Source organism: Strigops habroptila, chromosome 1, assembly GCF_004027225.2.
Source record: "Strigops habroptila isolate Jane chromosome 1, bStrHab1.2.pri, whole genome shotgun sequence".
In the NCBI taxonomy this organism is placed as follows: Eukaryota; Metazoa; Chordata; class Aves; order Psittaciformes; family Psittacidae; genus Strigops; species Strigops habroptila.
In genome coordinates this window covers 86562198-86590036 of record NC_044277.2, presented here as the reverse complement: position 1 = coordinate 86590036, position 27839 = coordinate 86562198, and the positions used below count along the sequence as shown (strand labels likewise).

The following is a 27839-nucleotide window of genomic DNA, read 5'->3' as shown; positions in this document are numbered from 1 at the left end:
AATAGCAGGTCAAGATCTCCCTAGGGCAAGCTTAAGATCTCCGGAACTACTGTTGTCAAACCGGCATCAAAGCCAAGCATCAGCTTTGCCAACTTGATGGACGTTTGGTGAACTGACCCAAGTCGTGTTTTAAGTAAGGTTACATACAGCCTTGTACAGATTACAGACACAGCAAATATGAAGAAAGTTGCTTGGTACCATTTTAAACTAAATTAGGAGCCATGAAGCTAGAGAACTGGGAAGAGAAATACTGCACGAAGGTGGAAAGAGGGGATTTTCCTATGTGTTTTATATAAAATATACAATGTACAGAACGAGCAGTGAGATGGCAAATTGGAGGCAGGGCCCAATCCCACAGCCCTTGCACACCCTGCGTGCTAACCTGGGCAGTCCCTTTTGGAGGAATGCAAGGTCTTGTGATCTTGTAAAACTGCAGCTATTACTACAAGTATGCTCAGAGATCTAACAGATGACAAATTTTCAGTATGGATTCACATACTTGATGTACCTCTGCAGGTCCCTAGCGAAATTGAACAGTATTCTGATAGTGTTGTTCCAAAACCAGGGGCTCTTCACCCAGTGTGCAAAGAGACAACTGACACACAGAGTTGCGATACTTGTTTATTTTGTGTCTGTGCAGAGATGGGTGCTAGGTGGTAATTCCACAAAGCTAGCACACCTCAGTTAATACACACTAATCATTTTATGTATTCCGAGCCAATTATCAGTAGAGTTATGTTTAGTCACCCTCCTTCCCACTGGCTCTCAAAATGCACCATCTATACTCCACAGCATCTTCCCTTTTTACCACACATGATCCATGGGCAAGGGGCTGAAGGGGGCTTTTCCTCCACGAGTGTGGGGTTTGTACTATCCTAATTAGGATGGTTCATGTACTCTTCCCTTTGGATTTATCAACAGTTTTGTTCTGTTTGTGCTTATCTTGGTATCGCCTTGGTTGACTGATTTACGGTGCATCCTACTCCTTCTCCCAAGGCCATTCCTTTATTTCTTTTACAAAGTTGCCTTGATTTTTTGCTATCTCCAACAGCAGCGGCCTGCCTCACAGGGCACACACACCCCTGCAGCTCCTTGGGTTTATGTATTTCTCGTATTTGCTCTAAAGTAGAAGGAAGCAGGTTGCTTGACATCTTGGAAGGCTGCCTGGTGCCATCAGCCACCCTGGGACACACTTCTGTCTGTTTTATCCCTCCAAGCACCCGTCTCTCCTAAAACCATTCCATGCCAGGACATGAGCCCTGGACACATACAACTCTCCCCTCAATGCCAGTGGGGCCTGGCTCCTGCTTGCAGAATTCATAGAATCATATGACCAACTAGGTTGGAAAAGCCCTTTAAGATCATCAAGTCCAACCATTACCCCAGGACTGCCAACTCCACCACTAAACCATGTCACTAAGGGTCTCATCTAAATGGTTTTTGAATCTTCCAGGGATGGTGATTCCACACTTCTGTGGGAAGCTGTCCCAGGAGAGCTTCTAATTGTCAGCAAAACCCAGGAAAATAAACTCTCCAACCAGAATGACAGGTTAGAAAGCCAACATTACTTTATTTACAGTACCAGGTGCATGGGGGATTGCTCTGCCCATCTTGAGGGTTCTTGTTGTCTTGTCCATGACTATGTCTCTATACACAATGGAATACTTAATTCAGTATCATAGAATCATGGAATGGTTTGGGTTGGAAGGGACGTTAAAGGTCATCCAGTTCCAACTTCCTGCCATGGGCAGGGACACCTTCCACTAGACCAGGTTGCTCCAAGCCCCGTCCAACCTGGCCTTGAACACTGCCAAGGATGGGGCATCGCAGCCACTCTTGTGCATGGACTCAGCTTGGGCTGAGACCCGAGCGTCCCATGGTGCGCAGTACAGCTGCGGCAGCGCAGAACCCATGCGGGTTCCGCTGCCCGACCCATGCCGGCGTTGCTGTGAGCATGCGAAGGCCAAAGCACCGAGCGTGCAGACGCACCACTACAGGCGGCGGGCGAAGCGCGCAACGGCCATCGCCACCACCGCACCACGGCCGCGCACAGCCGGCACCGCACCGGAAGCGGCTGCGCTACCGAAGCAGGCGGAAGTGACCTCAAGGCACAGCTTCTTCCCGCCTCCCTCCTGCTGCCCGGTGTGTGTCGGCAATCGCTCCGTGCCGGGCGGCGCGGCCGGGGTCCCTTCTCCGCCCCGCCGGGGTCTCTCGCGGCGGGTGATGTCAGTGCCGCCGCTGCAGCGGCTGCGCCAGGCGCCGCGACACCTGCTGGTCTGCGAGAAGGGGCACGCGCGGCACGCGCGCTCGCGGCACGCGGCGCACGTGCGGGACCACGCCTACAACTGCCGCGTGAGTGCGTGCCCCCACCGCCCGCCCGCCGCTCGCGCGGGGCGCGAGCTGGGGGCCGTTAACGGCCGTCGCCACGGGTGGGCGTGAGGAGGGGGCCCCGCTGAGGCGGTCCCTGCCCCCGGGGGAAGGTGCTGGGGGGCGGTGCGTGGCCCCGCCGCGGCGAGAGAGGGGCGGACAGAGGTGTCCGCGCCCCTTCGGCCAGACTGGAGCACCGCGGGGGGGAGGGTCCCGGTGGCTCCGCCTGGCAGCCCTTAACGGGGCGCTTTGCTGGCCCTGCGCCCTGCGCCAGGCTGTTTTCTGGAAGGTTCCTCCAACCTTGTCAGAGGTGGCCCGTGTGCCTCTTCTGGGGGGAAAGAAGAAAAAAAAGAGAAAAAAGAAAATTGGCCCCGTTGGTTTCGTGGTCTCAGTGCACAACACCTCAAAGGGTGGAAGACCATGCGGACACAAACTAGAAGAGAGGTGACAGTTTAGTCAGTGCTACCCACCAAGTCATAAAGGGAGCGGCACCCACAAATTCCCAGTCCAAGCAGTGAGGGGATGAGGGAGTCCGTCGGCAGGGAGGGACCTGGCAGCAGGTGTACACTGAAAGCCCTTAGTCTTAACGCTGTCTCTGCCTCTGCCAAAGTATCGCATCATGCCATTATCAACTGTGTCGTTTTGGACAACTTAATGTGCAAAGTCCAGTTTTTGCCAGCTTACTCTCTTTTCTTCGACTGTTGCAAGTTCCAGTCAGATTCTCTTGCCATTTCCTTAGTAATTTTTTCAGCAGCTAATTAGAAAGATTTGTACTTGCGTGACAGGAAGCCCATCTGTCAGGTTGTTGCTTCTCTTGCATATGTGTGCAAAGGGAGGTGCGAACCTCTTCTCCGAGAGCTTTTGGAAAAAAAGTTTGAGGAATGGAGAGAGAAGGAGCAGGGGAACTGACCTTTGTGCTGCTTGGGCATAGTTGCTGCGAAGTGTGGTAGTTGCCCATGTAATAACCTTGTTTTTCCTGGTCTCCTGAACTTAAGAGTTCTCTTGATCTATGAAACACATACAGGAATGGTTTTAAACAAAAGGGAAATTAAAGGTGCGCAATGGGACCAAAAGACAAAAATGCTGAGTGTAGTAAGAGAAGCTGGGTGCTTCTCCCTTTTGAAAATCAGTTTTCTGCCTTAAATTAAACAGAAGAAAGAGCCTTAATGTACGCCTTATAACTTTTCTGTGAGCCCATCTTCAAGTTTTGCTCTGATGGTCTGTTCACTCTTCTGACCTCCAAAGTATTCCACACTGGAGAGTGCATTGATTTAAAAACTAGTTGAAATTCTAATTTGGTCTTCACTTTTCCACTGAGATTACATAAATGCTTAGCCTACATTTTTAGTTATAACTGCTTCCTGCAGCAAGGGCTGAAGGAAATGTTCCAGTGCAACATCAAGCTAAATTTATAATGACGTGAAACAAGATCTTAACTCATGCTGTGTAAAGTCATGCCTTTACTTAACACCTCAAATGCTATTGTATAGCATGTAAAATGCAAAAAAAAATCCCAAACCCAAATAATGTATTTAGAGAACCTAGAGACTTCGTGCAAATTGATACATTTTGAAGACAATAGCCTGATACTATTTTTTCTTCATCTCGTTTTGGTATAATATATTCATGTCCTTGAAAAGTAGAGGTTTTATTTTGTATTTCTTGGTTTTCTTCTAGAACAGATTTTAGGATATGATTTACATTACAGATCTTTTCCTAATAGGTGTCTTTTTTGATCCCTGAATGCGGCTTGCTGCCTGAAGTGCTGAAAAGCACTATTGCGGATGTTGGAGAGTACTACCTGGTGAGGAATTTACCACTTCATGAATTGGTCGCTCATGATTTCATTGATGCTTTTGTGAAGAAAGGTAAGGAAATCAGAACATGGCAGATGCAGTAATAATATATTTCTTTTTCATAACACAGAAAAATCTATTTATTAATATTTATTATTTTAAACGAAGGGAAGGAAAAATACTAAGAAAATTTTGTATTAATTTATTTATCTGCTTTTTTCTGCTTCATGGTGTGTCAACATTTGTTTGCACCCACTAGGTCCAAAAACTTAATGATTGTCCTCTCTTCATTTCTCCCTATGCCATCTTAATTCTGCAAGCCAGCTATCAAGAGGACTTCCATGTGTCCTCACACCCATTTCTTCTACACCTCATCTTTATGCCAATTCCTGCAGAAATCTGGTCCCTTCTCCCTTTCTCATTCCTTCATATTTCAACACAGAGTGGTGGTAGCTGTGGTCCACAGCAGGCAATACAAAAAGAGAAAAGATGCAGCCTCTGCCCAGCCAACTCACTGTTGCATACTCAGAGCATGCTGTTTTCATATGGCAGGGCCCACATGTTTGACTTACGATAACTATTGTACCCTTGGGATGATTGCCAGGGAGGAAAAAAAAGCTTGAAAGGGGAAAGAAAGGAGAACAGAGAACATGTAGATGAAACAAGAGAATAGATATTTACTTGCTGGCTGTGGGACTCTCTTCTTATTTCCTTTAGTCTCATTAATGGTTTTCATGCCAGTAGTTTTATGGAAGCAATGTGACATTTGTACACAGAGTTTACAGGATGTGATGCTTGTATTTTGAAAAACAATTGGTTGTGGCAGATAATGCAACAAAATAGAAACGTGAGCATCTTGCCCCTTGTCTTTGTGTTGAACTGATAATAGAAATGTGTCTGGAAAAAAAAAAATGGGGTTTTTCATTTGCTGAATGGGGAAAGTTGCAGGTAGAAAAGAAGTGCTTTCATATTGGGGCATATTGGTAATGTATCTGGTCCTTCAAAACAGTGCCAATTCGAGGCTTAAAGTTCATAAAAGTAATAACAAAATGCTCTTTAGCTTGAGAGGGTGAAAGAAAGCTGATGAAAACGCAAGGGTTTAGAGCAATTCAGATGGTATTTGGCATGTTGGAATATCTTGAGGTGAATCTTTCATATCGTCATGTCTCATTGGAGACTCTAATCTCATGGTTTTCTGCTTTACTATTAAAGGTTCATGCTACGCGCTTACCTATAAAACAAAAATAGATCAAGATAATACTGCAGCTCTGCTACCAAATGGTATGTTGTTTTGTTTTGTTTTTAGTCATACATATTGATTATGTTTTGGAGACCTTTTTTTAATGTAACCTGGAGCATGTAATGGTGGTTATACTTACCAACTTAACTAGAAATACATTTGAATCAGAAAAATACTCATTGTAACTTTTTTTTTCATCCCGCTTGGGCACACTTTTGGTTTTTGAGAATTATGTAATGTGTTAAAATGCTCTGTTTCAGTTCCATCACAGTTTTGTGATAAAATGTCAGGTGGTATTTTACATGCAGAGAAACTAATGAAGCTATTTGGGCTTCAAATATGACTTTATTTCTGTTTAACATTGTATCAGGTGTAATAGAAACACAAATCGGTCTATCAACCCTCTAGCCTCAGGTGCTGTAATATGGCAGGTGCCCATCGGGGCATAAGTAAATTCAGATTCTTCAGAGGAGGATTTCTTTTATGTGCTCTGTTAGCACAGTCCTAGCAAAATGGAGACAGTGATTGAGCTTGTATGATAGAGTTACTACAAGCTATGCACAATTAATGCAGAGACAGCACTACAGTTCCTGGTGATGTCACCATTTGAAATCTTCAGCAACAGCCTTATTTGTTTGTATTCTGTGTTATACTGTTACTTGTACAGTAGAACTGAAAGGCTGTAGTAGAAATCTGTTGTGAAATTTTGTACCAGGTGGCATCTGCCAGATTTGGTTTATGAACATGGAAGTGGAGTTGATCCAGCACGTATCTGCTCATCACTAATAAGCATAGTTTACCTAATGTGAGTAGTCCCTCTGGAGTTGGAGGAACTGCTTTTGTATGTTCAGTTGAGCAACGTGTACATGAATGTTTACTAAATCAGAGCCAGGTGTAATGTAGTGTTCAACCAACGGCACAGCAAATGCTAGGGGACAAGTGGAGGAAAGATTGAGCAATGAAGGGAGGTAGTACAATAAAAGGTATGGCTATCTCAGAAATAACATTACATTCATCTCATTGTAGTTCATAAGACCTCTTTAATAAAAGAGTAATAGAGTTACAACACTTTATTTTCCTTTTTTTTTTTTTTTTCCTAATGGTTAATCAGGTAATCCATTTAAATGGAGCTAGGGAGTTTGGAATACATTAGTAATACCGTTGAGCCAAAGCTAATGTTGTATAAGATATACGGTTCTCAGAAGACTTCAAAGGGAACTAAGTAGAAGATTGTTTGTATTAAAGTTTGTTTTGTTTATAGGAAATCTGATTCTATCGGTGGATAAGGATACGTATGAGGAACTTGGACTGCAAGGTCGCCCTTCTAAGTATTCTGGCAAAAAAGTAATGAGATATAGTAAGTATTATTTATATTGACAGTGCTTATTTCAGATCTTTTGTTGTGATTTTTGTTACTATTATTCTTCTGTAAATAATCAAAATAATGCCATCTCAAATGTATTAGAATTTGCAGTAGTTGATAGGCAGTTACATAAAACTTTAGAAGAGGAAACTTGCTACCAATAATAAGAATTTTGGCAAAATGGGACATCATTTTACCATTCAGTTTGTCAAGTAAAATGTATCATGAAATTTCCATCTGAAAAATAAATGTAACTTTATCCTGGGACCAATTCAACAGTTGAAGAAGTGTCATTGTTGTATATGTGGCTTTTGATGTCAGAAATTCTAGCTTTTTTTACTACTAATATCTTGCATAATTACCAAGGTATTTCTAAGGCACTGGTTTGGGATTTCTGTTAGTGCCATTACAAAAAGAATCTGTCCCTTCAGTCACTAGAAGGCAGTTTCAGATTATATCGAAATAAGTACAGCAGGAGGTAAATGTTTATTTACATAAGGAGTCATATTTGCGTAAAGATGTAAAGACGCTGTGTATGTGAAAAGGAAGTTTAATGTTCCTTGGTTTCTTTGGAACTTTTTAATATGATAAACTTTTGAGCAACCTGATCTAGTGGAAGGTGTCCCTGCTGATGGCAGGGGAATTAGAACTAGATGGTCTTTAAGGTCCCTTCCAACCCAAACCATGCTATGATTCTTAATAAATTTAACGTTAATATTTATTTCAATTGGTTAACAGTTGCTTTTGTACATTTTTACAGTTATAACTATTGACTTGACTGATTCCGGCTTTCACCCTGATAGCAAGAAACATAACAGAGTGCTTTGGGCCTTAAAAGAAAAGAAACCTTTAGAATTTGACTTCCTACTGGCTTGGTATAATACAGGTAATAAGAATTAAATGTAAAAGTAAAATCTAACTGACATGAAATCCAAACATTTTTAGTTTACTGTTCTTTTGTAGCAATTGTCCAAATGCATTTTTAGTGGAGGCAAAAGTTAGACTAAAATGTGTTTGCATGTGGGTTTTTTAATTCATTTTGTTTATTTGTTTGGGGCTGTATGTGTTACTTACTAAACAGCAGAACACTACAGTCAGGAACACAACAGTGATTTGCAGTAGATATCTTAGTTACTTCATTTTCATGTCTCTGGGTTGCCCTGGATTTCTGGGGTAACTTTGCCTGTTTCATAGTGCTGCCTCATCTTTTTTTATGTTAAAAATACACTTTTTTTGAGTTTGTTATTAATACATGTAAGTTATATATTTTGTATAGTAGTTAAGATGGGGAACTTTCAATTCATCAGTAGCTGTAGGACATGTACAGAGTCCCTGTTTCCATCATGTTCTGTATACGCTGATGTGTACACAGTCCCTTTTTATTCTCAAGCACTTGTTTGAGACTGGAGCAGAGTAAGAGGTTGCTGTTATAAGAAATCTTATTGTCTCAAATCACCTTTTTTCTAGTGTTTGTTTATGTACTGTTTGCTAATCATTATTTTTCCTCTGGATTCAAATATTGTTCTTCCTCTGAGGGCCCTTTTCCAAAGTCCTCAGTTCCTTGTATTACCTCAGAACTGACTGTATCTAGGGATATGTAGTATTTGCATAGAATTGTCAAAAACTGCATGAGTCCATACTGCAAAAAAAAAAAAAAAAAGTTGATTTTCTTCATCATAGCTGTGTAGCTTTTACTGTGGTTCTGCTTTGAGTCTCCACACTAGTGAGAAGGGATGTTAAGAGAGGTCCCCAAGAATGCTTTCCCATCTGCTCCTTACATTGTTACTCTCCTTGTTCTTCAAGACCAAGTCTGACAGGGAGTTAACTGATCTGAGGAATTAAAGCTGCTTCTAAGATCTTTTAGTAGTGTCCATGTTTCACTTTAGTTCTTCATGTTTCCCCTCCCCCTTTTGAAGTTCTAATGATACAATAAGGACCCTTCCTTGTTTGTCATACAGCAGTTGTTTAGGGTTTGCAATTCCTGTCCTTGTAGTCTTCAGGAAAGAATCATAGTCAAGACTGTTGCTCCATAAACCCAGCTGAGGTGGTGGATCTTCAGGCTCAGCTTGCTTGGAGTGATTGATCCTAGGCAGAGAGCAAATTGCCTCTAGGGCCGGTAAGTTTCTTATGTTTGTTGCTGCCAGTGTTAGTAGCATTCAGGAAGAATAGCATTCATTTTTCCTCACTTTCTTATATACAAAAAAGGGGTAAGGTCAATCATTTCCTGAATATGGAGTTAAATCTGCATGCCTTTCTGTGCAGGCATCTTGTCCTCATACCACATGACAGACATTTATAGCTTTTTATTAATAGACATGAGGCATTGTGTGTATTCTGCTGGAAGGGGAAAAGAGAGCTCTATTCGTTGAGCTAATCCATGTCCTCCGTGAACATTCTGTGTTCAGCCTTCCTGCTGATAACTGGTGTTTCTTGCTATGGCCAGCAATGCTGCAAACCTATAAATATTTGTGTCACTTTCCAAAAGCAGTACTTCTTGTTTTCATACCCGTTTTTCCCACTTAGCAGTTCTGGCACCAAGAAGAACAGAAAAAGGGAATATGGAGTATCTCACGTCTTCAGTGACAGAGGGAAAACAATCGTTTCTTCTCTTTCTATTTCTGCAATTTCTATGACAATTCTAAATGTTTATTGGCTGAAGTTGACTGGTCTCCAGAAAACTTTGACAGTGTGCCTGGTGGTTGTTGACATGGAAAGCTATGCTGTAGCTAGTAGAATTGTTCTGTTGGAGTCTTGACTGTAGTCTCTGGTATTTCCTTAAGTTAGGGCTATAGCTGAGGCTCCCATATACAGCAGACATTTAAAATGTAGAATTTTTTTATATTTGACTAAGATTTCTAGGGTAATATTATGCATTCTTTGAACCTGTTAGTCTAACAAATGCCAAGAGGAGGTACAGGCTGAAGGAAAATCATCTGTTCTAGCAGACTTCAGACTTAAATGTATCTATATAAAAGTACTAAATTAACAAAAGTTCGGTGGCTGCCTGTCTTTGTCACTGTGCCCTTTGGTGCTTGGACAGCCTTTTTTGAAGGATGACTAAAAGGAATCAGGTTAGCCTCCTTTTTCTACTCTCCCAAATGATTGTCAGCCATTGAGTCGGCTGCATTTGGAGCTCGGCTAAGGTGCCTCCATACAAACGCCCGTAGTATGGGGAACAAGCAAGAAGAATTAGAGAAGTGTGCAAGTCTACGGGAATATGATGTCATTGGTATCACAGAAACATGGTGGGATGGCTCCTATGACTGGAGTGTCAGAATGGAAGGTTACAGGCTGTTTAGAAAAGACAGGCCAGGCAGATGGGGAGGGGGCATTGCTATCTATGTCAGTGATAGGCTGGAGAGTATGGAACTCTGTCTGAGGGCGGGTGATGAGTTAACAGAGTGTTTGTGGGTCAGGATCAAAGGGAGAACAGCGATGGGGGACATTACGGTGGGGATCTGTTACAGGCCGCCTGATCAAGAGGACTCTGTGGATGAAGCGCTCTACAAACAGATAGGAGCAGCCTCACGCTCGCAGGCCCTTGTCCTCATGGGGGACTTCAACCATGCTGACATCTGTTGGAGGGACGGTACGGCCCGGCACAAGCAATCCAGGAGGTTCCTCGATTGTGTGGAAGACGACTTCCTCTTTCAAGCGATAGAGGAGCCGACAAGGAGAGGTGCCATGCTTGACCTCGTGCTCACCAACAGGGAGGGAGTGGTTGGAAATGTGGTTGGGACACTCCTGGGCAGCCTTGGCTCTAGTTATCACGAGATGGTTGAGTTTGAGATCCTCAGGACAGTGAGAAGAGCATGCAGCAAGCTCACTGCCCTGGACTCCAAGAAAGCAGACTTTGGCCTCTTCAGGAACCTCCTTGGTAAGGTTTCATGGGATACAGTCCTAGAGGGCAGGGGGGCCCAAGACTGCTGGTTGGTATTCAAGGATCACCTGCTACGTGCTCAAGAGTGTTGCATCCCGGCTAGAAGAAAGTGCAGCAGGAGGGCCAGGAGACCTCCATGGATGGACAAGGAGCTGCTGAGGAAACTTAGAGGGAAAAAAGAAGCTTATAGAAGGTGGAAGCGAGGACAGGCAGCCTGGGAAGAATATAGGAGCATTGCCCGGGAAGCTAGGGACCAGGTTAGGAAAGCTAAGGCCCAGCTAGAATTAAGTTTGGCAAGGGATGTAAAAGATAACAGGAAAGGATTCTATAGATACGTAGCAGATAAAAGACAGACTGGGGACAATGTGGGCCCTCTTCGGAAGCTATCAGGAGAACTGGCTACCATGGATTTGGAGAAGGCTGAAGTTCTTAATGACTTCTTTGCCTCCATCTTCACCAGCAAATGCTCTGACCACACCATGAAAGTCTTGGAAAGCAAATGCAGGGACTGTGAAAATGAAGACCTTAGGCCCACTGTAGGAGAGGATCAGGTTCGAGACCATCTTAAGAACCTGAACGTGCACAAGTCCATGGGACCTGATGAAATCCATCCATGTGTCCTGAAGGAGCTGGCGAATGAAGTTGCTAAACCACTGTCCATCATATTCGAAAAATCCTGGCAGTCAGGTGAAGTCCCCGATGACTGGAAGAAGGGAAATATAACCCCCATTTTCAAGAAGAGGAAGGTGGAAGACCCAGGGAACTACAGACCAGTCAGTCTCACCTCTGTGCCTGGCAAAATCTTGGAACAGTTTCTCCTGGAAAACATGCTAAGGCACATGAAAAACAACGAGGTGGTTGGTGACAGCCAACATGGCTTCACTAAGGGGAAATCCTGCCTGACCAATTTGGTGGCCTTCTATGATGGAGCCACGGAACTGATGGACAGGGGCAGAGCAGTTGACGTCATCTACCTGGACTTGTGCAAAGCATTCGACACTGTGCAGCACGACATCCTTGTCTCTAAATTGGAGAGACATCAATTTGATAGATGGACCACTCGGTGGATCAAAAACTGGCTCGATGGCCGCACGCAAAGAGTTGTGGTAAATGGCTTGATGTCCAGTTGGAAACCTGTAACGAGTGGTGTCCCTCAGGGATCGGTGTTGGGACCGGTCCTGTTCAACATCTTTGTCGGTGACATGGACAGTGGGATTGAGTGCGCCCTCAGCAAGTTTGCCGACGACACCAAGCTGTGTGGTTCGGTTGATACACTGGAGGGAAGGGATGCCATCCAGAGGGACCTTGACATGCTTGTGAGGTGGGCTGATGCCAACCTTATGAAGTTTAACCAAGCCAAGTGTAAGGTCCTACACCTGGGTCGGGGCAATCCCAGGCACTGCTACAGGTTGGGCAGAGAAGAGGTTCAGAGCAGCCCTGCAGAGAAGGACTTGGGGGTGTTGGTTGACGAGAAGCTTAACATGAGCCAGCAGTGTGCGCTTGCAGCCCAGAAAGCCAACCGTATCCTGGGCTGCATCAGAAGAAGCATGACCAGCAGGTCAAAGGAGGTGATCCTGCCCCTCTACTCTGCTCTCGTGAGACCTCACTTGGAGTACTGTGTACAGTTCTGGTGTCCTCAACATAAAAAGGACATGGAGCTGTTGGAGCGAGTCCAGAGGAGGGCCATGAGGATGATAAGAGGGCTGGAGCACCTCCTGTATGAAGACAGGCTGAGAGAGTTGGGGCTGTTCAGCCTGGAGAAGAGAAGGCTGCGTGGTGACCTCATAGCAGCCTTCCAGTATCTGAAGAGGGTCTACAAGGATGCTGGGGAGGGACTCTTCCTTAGGGACTGTAGCGGTAGGACAAGGGGTAATGGGTTCAAACTTCAACAGGGGAAGTTTAGCTTAGATATAAGGAGGAAGTTCTTTACAGTGAGGGTGGTGAAGCACTGGAATGGGTTGCCCAGGGAGGTTGTGGATGCTCCATCCCTGGCGGTGTTCAAGGCCAGGTTGGACAGAGCCTTGGACCACGTGGTTTAGTGCAAGGTGTCCCTGCCCATGGCAGGGGGGTTGGAACTAGATGATCTTAAGGTCCTTTCCAACCCTTACGATTATGATTCTATGATTCTATGATTGTCCTTGATGAGACAAATATGGCTGATGGAGTTTAGGCAGTCCATAATTTTTGATAGCAATTCTGGAATATTCCGAAGTCTCTGTCTGTGGATAGAGAACAAGGATTCCACAGAACTCTATCCTGTTCTTGAACTTCTTCTGTTTCTACATGTGTTTCCTGCAGTATTTAAATACTGTTCTGGACTTCAGACTTCTCATCAATAAGGTATTATTTCTTGGTCTCCTAGAGACCCATTGTTACCTTATGAAAGTAGAATACATTATCTGGAATTTCAAATTTAGGAGAATTGATTCTACGTCTGTTATCTTACTGCTTCAAAAAGAAGGTGGTTAATATCTTTGAGTTTGCAATATGCTTGCTTAGGTTAGGTTTTTAGGCTAGGTTAGGTTTTGGAAGCAGTTGATGTGTGTTCCTGCACCCTTTCATATCTTCCTTTTCAGGAACACACTGAATTCCTCTTCTAATGAGTCCACTTTATTACTTGGCCAGTTAATTCTGCTTGAATTTTCTATTGACAGATCTATACTTGCTAATTAAATAGTAAATTTACTGAGCTATGTTGGGTTGCTGGACCTCGCACTTATTTTTTATTTCCAAGAAGATAAGGTAGCTGAAGATTGTATAGGCTTTGCCAGAGATAACAGCATGTAAGCAGTTTTACACACCGCATTTTCTTGTATACATATACAATGGTTTCAGGTAGTCAGCACTCCTTTTGTCTAGTAGTTTTGTAACAGCTGTGTGTGGTATTGTGTTGTTAAGGTGCAGAGGGATCAACGTTGATGTCATACTTTTCAAAAAACCAAATAGAGGCTCTGAAGCCAAAAGTAACATTCAGCACATTAAGGGACTTGCAGTGCCCGGTGTTACAAAGTAACGAACTACAGGGAAAGCCAGAGGAGTCCTGCAGTACAGAGGAGCTGTTTGAATGGCTGGGTGCTGTCTTGAATCAAGTTAGCTTGTAAGTATTTGAATTTGTTTGATCTCTTTAAATACATTTTAAGTAAGGAAAGCCACAATTTATTTTAAGGAAGAGTTGAACAAGAATGAAGAAAGACACATTTCTGTAAGTCAGAAGTCTGTTACGCACTTAAGCATTTGTTGTAAGTCTTGAATAACTTAGGTGTGTTTTTAGGGGTACCCATGTGTACCGGTTTTGGTTGGGATAGAGTTACCTTTCTTTGTAGTAGCTGGTATGGTGCTGTGTTTTGGATTTGTGACCAAAACAGTGTTGATAACACAGTGATGTTTTAGCTATTGCTGAGCAGTGCTTGCAGTGCCAAGGCCTTTTCTGTTTCTTGCACTGCCCATTCAGTGAGTAGGCTGGAGGTGAGCAAGAAGCTGGGAGGGAACACAGCCAGGACAGCAGACCCCAGCTGACCAGAGGATTGTCCCACACTATATGGTGGCATGCTCAGCAATAAAAGCTGGGGAAGGAAGAGTGGGAAATGTTCAGACTTACAATGTTTGTCTTCCCAAGTCACAGTTGGACATGATGAAGCACTGCTTTCCAGCACATGGCTAAACATCTTCCTGCTGAAGGGAAGTAGTAAATGAATTTGTTAGCTTGTTTCACATTTATGTGCAACTCTTGCTTTACCTGTTAAATTGTCTTCATCTCAACCCATGTGTTTTCTCACTTTTACCTTTCTGATTCTCTCCCCCATTGCACTATGGGCGAGTGAGTGAGCAGCTATGTGGTATTTAGGTGCTTTCCAGGGTTAACCCACAGCACCATGACATCTTGCGTATTAATTGCCTAGCCGTTAGTTGCTTCAGTATTAATTTAGATGATATACGTAGATACTACTTGTTTGGTATAAGTTTTGATTATTGAGATTTCCTGTAGAAGATTTAAAGTGACTTTAGTTGATGTTTATTTTTTGTGTGTGTTTGGTGTTTTTTTTTCCTCAGAGACAACAAATCATCTAGCTTCTTATCAACCTATTGCTGTCCTCAGCCAAACACAATTGTGGAAAAAGCTTTTTTGTGCACAATCACAGGCTTTATAATTCCTGAGAAGATAATTCAGTTACTGGAGCAGCTGTGGTAAGGACTGACAGGAGCATATTACTAAAACACTTGTACTCTAACACTTTTCAATTTTTGAAATCACTCTTAAATACTTCTTTTCAGTAGTGCTGTTAGAAGTAAATAGCAAAATACACAAAATGAAGAGGTTTTTTAATTAGGAAATGAGCAGGAAGCTTAATATTGATATAATAAAGCAATAAACAATTTTGGATACATCAAATTTGAAAATGTCTGCCCCATATTCTAGTAATTAATTTGCTTTTCATCTTAATTTCTAAGAAACAGTGGCTCTGCTGAGCTCCTGCATCTTCCAAATTCCCCATCTATGAAAATCAGGTGCTCTCAAATACATCTCATTTAGTATTTTTAACTAATGATGTGTCCTGTGTTCAGCTGTAACAGTTATTTTTCTCCTTCTTAGTAGCTGGTGCAGTGCTGTGTTTTCAGCTTTAGTCTGAGAACAGTGCTGATAACACACTGATGTTTTAGTTCTTGCTAAGTAATGCTTACCCCAATCAAGGACTTTTCAGTCCCTCATGCTCTGCCGGTGAGGAGGGGCATAAGCTGGGAGGAGGCAGAGACAGGACACCTGACCCAAACTAGCCAAAGAGGCATTCCATACCACAGTATGTCACGCCCAGTATATAAACTGGGGGGAGTCACCTGGAAGGCCAGATCGCTGCTTGGGTTGGGCTGGGTATCGGTATTGGTCACTGGGTGGTGAGCAATTGTATTGTGCATCACTTGTGTTTATTGCTTTGTGGTTTTTTTTCTCTCCTTCCCTTCTTAGTTTCATATTCTCTCCCCTTGTTATTTCTCTTATCATTATTATTATCGGTGGTAGCAGTAGTAGTTTTGTATTATACTTAAGTTATTGGACTGTTCTTATCTCAACCCATGGGATTTACATTCTTCCAATTCTCCTCCCCATCCCTCTGGGAGCTGGGGCACGGGGAAAGAAGACGGAGAGTGAGTGAGTGGCTGCGTGGTTCTGAGTTACTGGCTGGGCTTAAACCACAGCATGGTGGAAAATATGATTGAAATCTCTTTATGATACTGAAAAGTATCATAAGATCAAGTGCAATGTAGAGCACTGGATAGTGATGAACAGGGTAGCTGTAGATCTAATTCAATACCAAACTACATGATGTTAGTGTATCATGGATCAACATGGTATATGTCTGTCTGTATTGTATATTAGTGCTCCTGATAGTAAATTTGGGAAACTTCTTGCTCCATGTGTGAGACAGTGCTTGAAGTGCATGGTGGCTAACAGTTGCAGCACTGACTCATGACAATATTGCTGTTGTTTTATCTGGAATATGATCATTACTCTTTGAGCAATTTTCAAATCTCATGCAGAAGGCCTCCCTGGGCTAAGCTTGGAACACAAATTTCCTTGGCTTTTATTCTCCTCTTAAGAGCAGTGGGTAATGTCTGGCTTTGATTATTCGTAATCCATTTCCTTCCTGGTGGTAAAAATATTTGTGTCATCATAGCCTGACTATGTTTCTTTCTCCAGTGTCATTTTTCCCTGATAGCAACTGTTGGTAGTAAATGTTTTAATTTTCTGAAAGACATTGCATGCTGTAGGAAATTGAGAACAGCTACTTTACAACTTAGAACTTTTTCTAACTGCTGTAGCTTGCGGGTTTGCTATGTCTAAAAGTGTGGCAGGAATAATCAAGAGTCAATCTTCTTTTGTTTCCGAATGTCTTCTGATGGAATATTTTCTTTTGAATTTATGTATTATGGACAAAAATAGGTTTGTTTAACTGATAATTATAAATTTCCACTGAAGTGCCTGTCTTTGGCTTTTTGTACTTGATATTGTATACTTGAGCATGCTGTCTATTCAATTATAATTATTAATTACCTTGTCTTCTTCCTTGCAGTTGCTATTTTGGTGAACCAAAGCTGGCGTATTGGCTGACCTTAACTGTGCATGGCTTTGCAGACAGCCCTGTTTCCTGGAGAGAAAGTGAACATGGTTTCCACAAGGGAGGAGAAAACTTGTACAACTTTGTCATTTTTAGAAATCTGGACTACTGGCTTCAGATGGCTGTAGGAACTAATGATGATTGTCCTCCATAAAGCTACATCTACAGAAGTTGTTTTCTAATAATCCCATGTTACTGTATAGAAACCTATTAAGATAATTTTTATAAAAGGAATCAGGTAACAAGTTAAGTACTGAAAGGCTGTATATGTTTTTCCATTATTTATAGCCTTTAAAGGATGACCTACAATGGAAGGAGTGGATTTTTGCTTCTTCACTGTCATACAGTGCTTTCTGAAGGACTTCACAATTCTAGCTTTAAGAAGATGTTTTTGAGAGTTGTAAGCACTCAGGAATTGACTGTAGGTGGTTTTCTTTTATCTAGGAGTAATTTTGGAATTTGGGAGTTAGTTAGTTTTACAGATTGCTAGCTAAAATATTTGTGAGGAAAGCTCATTTTGGGATTTAATGTTTTCTTTCTTTACATTAAAGATCTGTAAACCCTTCAAATTCACGTTTTAGACATTTCAGCCTACATGCTGGCAAATAAAAAAAAAAAGATGAGGAGAAGGAGGTATGTGACAGTGGGAGAAGCACCCATTAAACGTGAAAAAAGGGAAGGCTTATTGCTGACTTGCTTTTTTGATTTAGCACATCATGGTCGTCAGAAAGAAGTTGATTGTTAACAGTGGTGCAAAAGGCTGCTGCTTGCTTTCTTAATTGACCTTCACACGCTCACAACACCACCACCCCAAAAACACCCCGAACAACTCTACTTTTTGTTTTAAAGTAGCTTATGGTTCTTGCTTCCAGGGCAACTTGTGGAGATTTCACTGTCATGTTATTGAAGACACATTTCTGGGAAGAGTGCTATGGACACACCTCAAACGATGCAGTTGAAGTAAAATGGATTTTGTTAACAATAAGCAGCAATGCTGAGCGCACAGGCAGCTATAAAGAATGCAGGTTAGCTCCTGTTGAAATCAGTGAAAGGTTGGATGGTGGTTTGGAGGATGGGTGCAGATGGGGATTGTTTTGGTTTTTGTTTTATGGAATGGGTATGTATCATTAAAGTGCCAATGCAGTGCTAAAATGGAAGTTGTCCACTTGATGGAGCGAGAGATTGGTAGTGGAAGTTAGAGCATGTCTGTAGTGGAAAAATCAAGCTCTCCTATCAGGGCGAGCGGCACAGAAAATCAGAAGGACCATGGGAAGCAGTTGAGCTTTATTTTTTCATCTGTTTATTTGCTGTATGCAGTGAGGAGAATCATCTTGGATGATTTACTGGATAGTGTTTGTCATATGCTTCCACTACACACAACCCCTTTTGCTCAAGCTTTGTTACACGTTTCACAAACACAATTCTGATGAATCAGCAAACAGTTTTCTAAATCATTATGTTGTTTTTAAAAATTATCCTGCCATGAGGTGTTCCTAGCAGGTTATCTCAGGAGCAGAGGTGCCACCTTGTCTCATGTACAGACATAGAGTCACATGATCACAAACTGAATGAACAAGAGTCTGGGAAACTTCTTGGCTTGACCCTTTACAAGTAAATAGTTAACATGGCTGGCTCAAACATTATGTTTCATGATTATGTGTCAGTGCAAATGGCTTCAGTTGTTGGCTAAAGTCTGCTTTTGAAAGTGTCTGTGGAGAGATTATGCTGTGTGTCAACTTTCACGAAAGAGACTAGTAACCAGGAGTGTCTCCCTTTTTCCTCTTGATGAGAAGGTCTCTTAAAAGCTTGGGCTTTCCTGCAAGCAAAAATTCTAACGCAAAGTTAAAAATCTTAAATCCTTATGAAAAGTTGAATGAAGTTTGTAGCTGCTTCAGTGAATGCACTCATCTTTCCATCAGATTCTAGTAAAATTTTTCTCTGCCAAAGCATAATGTATACTGCTTGGGGAAAGAAGAATGCCACCTGGAAGAAGAATTTTGTATTGGTGGGTTTGTTTCCTTTATTAACCAAGAGAAAGAAGCGAAATCTTATGCATATGCTTCATAGTAGTCCCAGCAGGAGTGCAGCAGCTGTGGCTCTGAAGTGGCAGCAGTAGGACCAGGTGAAATGATTTTTCTAATTGGCACCTGATTGCAGAGCATCTTGGGATTGTTGATGTAGTAGCTGCTGCAGCAGCAGCGGTGGGTATATGGTAGTTTCATTGGGATGGTTCTGGAAGGCAAGCTGAGGAGTAGGTATTTCAGCAATATCAGTTCTCCACAGCATGTGAGTATTAATATAAATCTTTTACAGAAATCTAGGGAAATCTTATCAGATTGGTCAACAGCTCCCTTTGCTTTCTGTTTATATAGGCAATGGGCTGTAAATGTTTCATAGCTCAGTGTTAGAGGCAGTCATTTGGCTATGCTGTTTCCTACAATCCCTATTGTTTTCAGGTGGTTGTTTCAAATGGCTTTTCCAGTTAAGGAAGGGATTAAAATACTGTCTCTGAATCCTGTAACTTGAGGTGCTGCGTAAGTTTCTAGCTTTTCTTTGTTTTCCGTAAACCTAAATTAAAGTATCATTGAAAGAAAACCTTGTGCTGTTAGTAGTCACTGCAGTTGTCTACTCTTGGTCTCTGTGAGGTGATACTGCATTAAGCAGATTCATGCTTTCCTAGCAAGGTCCGATAGTGTGCCTGCCTGTTAGGAGGCAGGGTTTCCCATGCTTGCTGGGCTTTGTAGCTGCACAGAAGAGAAACTGTGGGGCAGAACTGGCTTCTTTCTTACCATATGCAAACAACCATGACCTGAGGGAAGATTTTCCTGGGTTGAGGGGCAGCAGCCTGTTTCCTATGGACTGTAAGGATAAAGGGAGCATTCTTTCTTCCCGGGAGACTCAAGCATGGAGGAGACCCTTGCTGAGAAAAGGAATGGGGGGCATTGCTCACCTCCTTGGGGAGCAGGTTAGGAGGGATGATTCGGGACTGGGGCAGGTGAGCAGTAATTCAAGGAAGAATTGGGCAGGGCCCATGGTCTTTAAGGTCCTTTCCAACCCAAACTGTTTTATCATTCAATGATTCTGTGAGATGGAGATAAAAGTCTTTGCCTGAGAATGAAAGATGGCTGCTGGTGTTCTTGCCCTTTGTGCCTGTCTGTGAGGGAGGACGGGAAAATGCAAAAGGTTCCCAAGAGCTGCAAAAGTAATGGGGAGCAGCTGTGCACCAGCTGCTTCTGAGATCAAAGGGCTGAGTGCTTACTAAGAAGTTTTGCCTCTGGGGAGTGTTTTATCTAGCATGGGGAAGGAGAGCCAAATACCTGAATGCAGAGGCAAGCCTGGGGTAAGCTGGTTGCATGATGAGTAGAGGGGGTTTTTGTGCTGGTATGTGCACAGGCAGTGATAAGACACTCCTTGAGAGCTAGGGAACTGCTTTGCTTTAACCTCAGCCCTTTTGCTGAGCTGTGCATTCCTGTCTCCACTGGTGGAAGGAAAGGAAATTTTGTTGAGAGGTTACTGGTGGGGAGACGAAACCAGCTGAGAATGGGCTGCAAAGATCACATACTTCTCCAGCCACATGTTCGAGTTAGTGGTTATGTGTGTTCAGAAATTGGTGGATGTGGAACAAATAGAGAACAAACTTTCATGTTGACGAAGGGGAGACAAGAGCTGGGGCAGTTGAATAGTGTGTGTGTGTTACGCAAAATCAGTCTAAATAGAATATATCTGCCTTTTTGGTTTGCTGACTGAGTCAGGAACCTGTTAAGGAAATAAAGGTATGTATCCCCTAATGGCAAGAATGGGAGCCTAGCGGTGGTAGTACTATTTTGTGTGAGGAAAGGAATATCAGCATGGGGGGGCTCTGAGAAAATTAGACATAAGGATGCAAAAAAGAACTTTGACTGTCAGATTCTAGAGATGATGCTGTTTCAGAGGGAAAGCAGCAAGATTCAGCACAGCCTAGATCTGGGGAATGCAGGAGAGACAAGAATGAGTGTTAATCTAAGGCTGCTTAAAAGGGAGCTGACGGGGCTTAATGGAAGAAGTATGTGCTTTGTTTTGGCTGCATCATGCTGTTTACTGGGAAATATCCATTTTGAAGAGGCTAGCCAAGATGTAAAGTTGGATGTCTTGGAAAAAAGCCAACAAGAAAGAAACAGGTTCATATGTCATCAGCCTGGGGATTGCATAGCAATCGTGGGAGTCGGGGAGATTGCTCAAAGATGGGCAGTAATGTTCTTGTTGGAAGTAATTTGTGTGCTTTTTATTATCCCTTGCTACAGGGAGGGTTTTTGGTTTATCTGTAAGGTTTCAGAGAGCATTATAGAAACAAAGATTTAAAACTGTCTTGAGATAGGTTGGGTGACCCTGATATTGCTGTTAATTGCAATTAGAAGTTGGGCTGCTCACCCAGTGCTGTAGAGCCAGGGTGGAGTTTTGCCCATGGAGAGAGCACCTGTGCTACAACTGCTGCAAAAAGAAGCAGTAGGGCAGACAAAAGCTAAAAAGGAAAACGAGAGCTTGGAGGGGTATTTCTGTTCTCCTGTCATGGGAGGGGCATAGCAAATCAGTGGCTGATCTGGGATTAGAATGAAGGCTTTTTATAGCTAGTCCCGTACTCTAGGTACTAGATTATATATAGTTCCTCTGATGCTGTTAATTAAAGATTAATGCATGCAATTGACTGTCTTTAGTATTTCTTTATGTGGTAGCTATAGTGGAACATGCTTGAACTGTTTCTCTTAATCATTTTTATTCACAGAGTAGAGCTCAAAGAGCAAAACTAGAGAGTAATTCAATTAGTTGTTAATATTCAGAAGGTGGTTATTTATTAAATAAGTATTTCAGAAATATCTACTATAAACCAAGGCAACTGTTAATAAAAGAGTGGCTTCTGTTTCGTCCTTGGAAGTTACTTCCATCACTGCTTAAAAATATTTGTTTCAATGCAGCTATATATAGGAGCAAAAAAGGGGGAGCTAAAGTGACTTGAGTAGTTTTCAGCTTTCCAGAGAGCAAGGTGCAGGGTGCCTTGGCTATGCCAAATTTCTTTTAGCTGGCGTTTTTAGAACAGTTTAGTGGGCTTTAGTTAATAGAATATGGTTATGTTTTACATGGGTAATTGAAGAATATCCTAAGCAGTGGTATATACTGTTCTGTCCCCCCGCTGTGAAATATAGATAACTATTGATACTAATGTTACTGTTGTTGTCTAAGCCAGATGTCTTGGTTCACTAGATACCAACAATCTTTATACATGGAATGCTTTTAGGGTTGGAGAGAATGCAAAGGGACTAAGTTTATTGTGTGATTACAGGTGGAAAATAGCATGTTTATTGATTTATCATGAAGGCAAGTATTTCTAATCTTTGTCACTGTTGAAAGTTTATACTTCTCTCCAGTGCTACCAAATCGAATATGCATTTTTAAAAGGATAGGGTGTAAGGCTTTACTCGAAGTTAGTGTTAATTATGTTGTAATTTTCAAAAGTTTTTGTAGTTTGGCGTGGGATAAAAGCCTTACTGAACTACTCACCACACTGTCTTTGGGACACTGATTACAATTTATGAAAAGAGGTTTCTTCTTTGTCGTTGAAAGAAATTGAGCATTTAAATGGTCAGCTTTTGTACAGCAGGCACAAAACCAAGCAGTGATACATTGGTTCTTGAGCCTGTTTTTCAGGTAGATACTAAATCCAACTTTTGAACTCCTGGTGTCAGAACAAGATGTTATAGCCCCATAAACTTACGTAAATGTCCTCAAATATTTTTGCAAGCTTGATGAGAGTTGGGTATCATTTGTTTCCCCAAAGAGGACTTAAATGCCATATCATGTACTTGTGACTCATTTGACAGAAAGGTAGTTGTGTTTCAGATGTCACTGAAATTTGTACTATAAAGGATGTTGTGACTCTCATCTAATGTTAAATACTATGGAATCACAGTCCGAGACATGAGGAATCTCTGTGCTGATCTTAAAGGTCTGTAGGAATAGTGGGCGATTTAGCAATTCAGAGCAACGGATGCTTTGGCCAGATGATTAATGGTATACATGTGACCAGCATGGGTTTGCAAGGTGCATGAATTAAGCCTTCAAAATTGTGTAGGCGCAATCAGGTTAGATCTGTCAAAAGCGGTGGCGCCTACATAATTTTGAAGACTTGTAAAAGATGTGTAAAAGCAGAGCATTGTGATGCCTACCTGTAGGCAGTTAATTGCCCACTGACATTAACGGACTTCAGGCTGGATACCCAGTCCCACAAAGTGCGTTTACTCTTGTTCTTGGAACAGGGCTCCAGAAAAGTCAGCGTGCTGAGTAGTGAGCTGCTTGCACCAGCTGGTAGACTGTTTGAAGGACTACAGTGCGTCTTCAGTTTGAGACCAAAAGGCAAGGTTGCCTGAAGGACTCTGGGAGAGACATCTGGGATGTACTTGTAGCTCTGATAACAAAGTACTGGGTGACCTTCTACAAATAACATTGCAGTTCTGTGATGCTCTGACACTTTCCCATTCAGTGCAACAGACTTAGAGATGCTACTTGCTTTGTAAAGCACTTGGAGGATGCCATAGGTTATCATTTAGTGTTCACATAATTCACTTCAGAACCTAGAATCAGCTCTTGCCACATCCATTTTCCTCTGAAGACTGCTGATCAGAGAGGGGTGATTCTGACCAGGGCTCCAGGGCAACACAAATTCTATCTTTCCTCTGCCTGCCTGGAAGCTGATATAAGTGAAGGAAATGGTATGGGGTTTACTCTGCTTAAGGCAAGACTGTAATGCGCAGGAAAATGAGAGTCCATTTTAGTTGGCAGCATTGTAGAAAACGGAGGGATGAAGGGTAACTAAGGGTAACATGAAGTATTTGGATATTTATAAAAATGTGAAGTGGCTTTTCTTGTTAAAAGAATGGTTGTGCATCATCAAAGGCTCCAAAACTGAAGTGGGAACATGCTTTCCAAATCGGGAGGAGAGCAATCCCTAGCAGGTGCTAATCTGTTTATGTTCCAGTCATGCTCAGAGTGTGGCTTTGGGCTCTGAAGCTCTTGTAATTGCCTGGAATATGTCACTCTGCAGCAAGATTCATTGTTCTGTTCTCCCCAAGAGGAAGGCTGAGATTTTTAGCTGTAGGACTTCCCTTTCAGTCGAGCAGAGAGACATGACTAAATTCTCATGTATTGTTTTGTTGAAACACTATTCGTTATGGCTTCCATTATATCCATGACAGTCCTATGTGAAGTAGGCAGAAATTGATGCATTTAGTGGGAAGCAGCCAGAGCTTTATTTTGGGGATTATACATGAGTTTTAGGAGCCAGGTTTGGATCCCTGGTGACAGAAGTCCCTTAAACTTTGCAGGATCAGTAGGATGCTTGTTTGGTTCCCGGATTTCTCAAAGGGTCACAGAATTAATTTTTTCTTTCCTTTTTGCTCAGCTTCTTGCTGCCAGGTTTCCTTTGTTATTCCCCAAGCAGTGCTCAAAGCATTTAGACACTAAGACCAATTAAATGAGAATGAACTCGGAGCTCCACGCCTTGCATGAAGATTTAGAGGGGCAAGATTCAGCAAGGATTGAACACTGTTTTCAGGAAGCTATGTAAGATGTGGCTTCAAAAGGGCTTCCAGCCCAACCTCACCCATGTTACTTTTCATGGGAACCTCTCTGTGCCTTCTCTAGAAAAGAAGTGAGTGCATTTTTAAATAGCAAAGAATTTCTGTAGCTTCCTTTCAAGTCCCAAGGTATTGCTGGCCGTGGGAACCTCTCTATATAGCTCTTACGGAACCGGCAGCTTGGAGCATAGCCATGACACTTCCATGAAAGAAAGCACACATGCTCTATGCAAAACTCTGCTGGTGTTGATAGTCTGGGTGGAAAAGCTATTTTTTATTCTGTAGATTTGTTTCTTTTGTGAATGACAATCTATACTGACTTTTCCTCCCGAGGAGCTGAAAGTGCAGTTGCTAAATTTCAACTAAATATGAGACTTCTTTAGATCCAGGTGCTGTTCTCTCCTCTTTCTTTAATGCATGACTTGACCAAGCGAATTGTACGCTGAGGACCTCTAGGGAGGGGAACTGTGAAGAAAATACCTTTCTTCATGCCTGTCAGGAGGCAGGTCTGCCCCATCCAGGGCTGCTTTGGCGCTTTGTAATCTGGAATAGTTCACTCTTTTCTTACTCCAGTATGTGTTGGTGGGTTGACTCAGAAAGTTCAAGGGCTCCTGGATTTACTGGCATCTGTTTCTAAAAATGTTTGCTGTGCTGAAATCAAGAAATCAGCCAGGGAGATGGGCTTTGCTGCAGGCAGGGTGCCTGCTCAGTGTCCTGCTTGCTTGCTTAGCTGGATCCTGCCCTTGGCCAGCAATTGCCACAGCTCGTGTAGATGAGCAAGCAGGGTTTGATTCCAGAAAATATAAACTGGGGAGTTCTTGGCCTCTCTTCTGGAAGAGTAGTCTTGATAACTGCCATCTAGACAGAAAGCCCTCAGCGCTGAGAGCTCAATTCTCCTCTTTAGCTCAGAAATGGTCTGCCTCCAAGATGGTGCTGGGGTTTGTTCCACCCCTTCAATCTTCCCTGAGATCAGTCATTTCAGGAATACCTGCCATTTTCTGAAAGACCCCAAAAATGTGATTGGGAAACAAAGTTAAGGGGTTGAAAACTGCTGTAGTAACATAGGACAGATGTTTGGCTGAGGCTTTTTCAATACATAGAAATTGCTTCATGAACTGTATTTTGTTCAAAATGTTTTAGGTGCTTGTCCCTGTAAATTGTGAGGACATGGTAGAAGCACATCAGGTTCTTAGAAAAGTGTGCCAGCTCATACAGTTACTACTTTAAAAGGGCTGTGGTGCCCCCATTCTTCCCTCTGAATTCAGTTTCAACAAAAAAGCCAAAGTGGATAAAGAAGGAAACTAGAAGTTAGAAATTGGTCTTGGACTGAGACTAAACATGAAAATTTTTGCCCTGGATGTTTTAGATAGAAATATAGAAAAAGATACAGTATTTTATGACTAAGTTGAGGCTCTGAGATGTTTGTTTGTTTTTTTTTTTCCTTCCAAACTCAGAGTCTTACATGCAGAAGAACACAGAATGTGTGAAGATGAATGATTTCAAGGCAAATTGAGAACTCCTGGGTTCTTCCATAGTGTTCTGAATTTGGTAAAAACATGGGGTTTTTGTCTTCCTAATGAACAAATAGCTTACCTGTAAGCATGTTTAGATTTATGCCATTTGCACTCAAACAAGATGAGACACCACCCTATTCTAAGAGAAGGTCCTCAAATACCAGAATCTGCAAACTGTGCAGCTACGGTTGGTGCTTTGTTAAACCACCTTACTTACAAGCCAGCAAGTATGCTGGTTTATAAGTAAGTAGCGGTGGGGATGGCATCATCTGGTGGCCACTAGATCTGTGTCTTCTCATCAGCTCTGAGCTGTTGTGTGTGACCCTGAGCGAGGGCATACTGAGTCAGAATTCACAAAGAACCTGTTACTATTTGAAGTAGTGTAATTGGCAGCCCCCTCGTGGACTTCACCGATCTTTTGTGTGCATTTTTTTTTTTGTTTCAAACCCTTACAGATGTTTCACTGCATCTGTAGTTTGAAATTACTACAGTCAGTTTATTACAGAGGGCATAAACTTGATTCCTGCTGTCTAAAGCCTTCCTGCATGAGCAGTCTGGATGTTCTCGGTGAAGGATTTACTATTGGAAGTAGCACGTTTGGAGGGAAACAGTGCAACTTCTGAGCACTTCACTGAATTTCTAACCAGTTCTTAGACTGAATGTGAAGTGCCATAGTCTGCTAGCAGCATTATGTCCAGCGCTTGTACTGATGTGTAAAAAGAGACCATCTTTGCCTTCCAATGCTTCCAGTCTTGTTTGTTTGTTTTGGTTTTTTTTTTTTTTTTTTAAAAAGAGTAGTGGACAGAACTGATGAAGTTGTGCAAACATTTTGCCCTTACTAGGAAAGGGAAGCTGGAGAAGAGAGAAATGCACTGCGGTGTTTCACCCAGGCTAATGCTTTTAAACTTGATTGATTGACCTTATACAGGGTTCAGAAAGTTTGTCCCTGCCCTGTGGTACAGTGGTTAGGCACGCAGCCTCTTGAATTGTGTCCCTGTAGCTGTTGTGAGGGTGTTACTGCCAGCAAAATAATGTCCTATTTACTAGGCTTGAGAGGTATTGGGGAATTACCAAAGGGGTCTGTCACTCTTTATTTTCACATTTTTCTCTCCTGATAGCATCTGGCTTGCCCTGGTGATGGGAAAGGTTGGTACATGGAAAATCTTGAGACAGACTGTCAAGAACAGTAATGGTTTGAGATAGTGAAAACCAGTTTCAAGATATCGTAAAGAGCTAGGGGAAGCTTTCTGGGAAGGGAATTGAACCCAACCAAAGAGAAGTCTGGACTATTAAATTAATTAGCCTGTCATGAGGTTTTTGAAAGCAAAGATGAAGCTCTATTAGGATGTTGGCTTCATGGCAAGTGAGAGCTGGCTGGAGCCTGTTCGTCTGCATGTGTTTTTTGGATGAATTTAGGTCTTAAAGCCTGTGGGTTTTGTTGAAAAATGACAATTTGAATGAGGCAACTTGGCTGCTAGGAGTCGGAATCACAACAGAGCCAAAGAAAGCTTCATATTTCTTAACCCCCGTGTTACTTTGGGGTCCAGATTATCCCAGATGATGTGCAAAGGCACAAGGACTGAGCATTGTGAACTGCCAGGATTTTTTTTTTTTGGGGGGGGGGGGAGGAGAGGAAAAGAAATTACATTTTCCATTATGTAAATACATGGCAGGTATGAAAAAAAACAAAGTTATTCAGATGTGGTAATGCTTATGAGGAAAGGGGGGAGGCAGCTGTACAAGAAGAAAAAGAGCTAGGGATGCAAGTAAGCTGAAAATTCAGACTGTGACTTCAGTGTTTGGCACAAGTCAGAACAATAAATAAAGCACTGAGATCGTAGGGGGCAGGGAAAAAGAGAAGTGTCAAGATTAGCATAAACAGCAAGTCTTGAGCTAGTTGTGCTGTGCATTGTTTTAGTAGGCATCAAGTTGGATTTGTGGGAAAGATGGATACCAGCAAAAATA

The 27839-nt window shown here is 42.4% G+C and overlaps 1 protein-coding gene across 2 annotated transcripts; it reads left to right on the top strand.

Moving 5' to 3' along the window:
* Nucleotides 1-2115: 2115 nt before the first annotated feature.
* On the top strand, nucleotides 2116-17908 carry RPP40 (ribonuclease P/MRP subunit p40). 2 transcript variants are annotated; one of them, XM_030510602.1, is made up of 8 exons: nucleotides 2116-2352; nucleotides 4091-4235; nucleotides 5376-5444; nucleotides 6665-6760; nucleotides 7527-7652; nucleotides 13545-13743; nucleotides 14697-14831; nucleotides 16712-17908. In XM_030510602.1, the coding sequence occupies exons 1-8, from the start codon at nucleotides 2224-2226 to the stop codon at nucleotides 16908-16910; spliced, it is 1098 nt and encodes a 365-aa protein (XP_030366462.1). In that variant the 5' UTR covers nucleotides 2116-2223; the 3' UTR covers nucleotides 16911-17908. The 2 variants fall into 2 exon arrangements, with proteins under 2 accessions (XP_030366462.1, XP_030366471.1); XM_030510611.1 differs by lacking the exon at nucleotides 2116-2352 and adding an exon at nucleotides 2509-2811.
* The last annotated feature ends 9931 nt before the right edge of the window (nucleotides 17909-27839 follow it).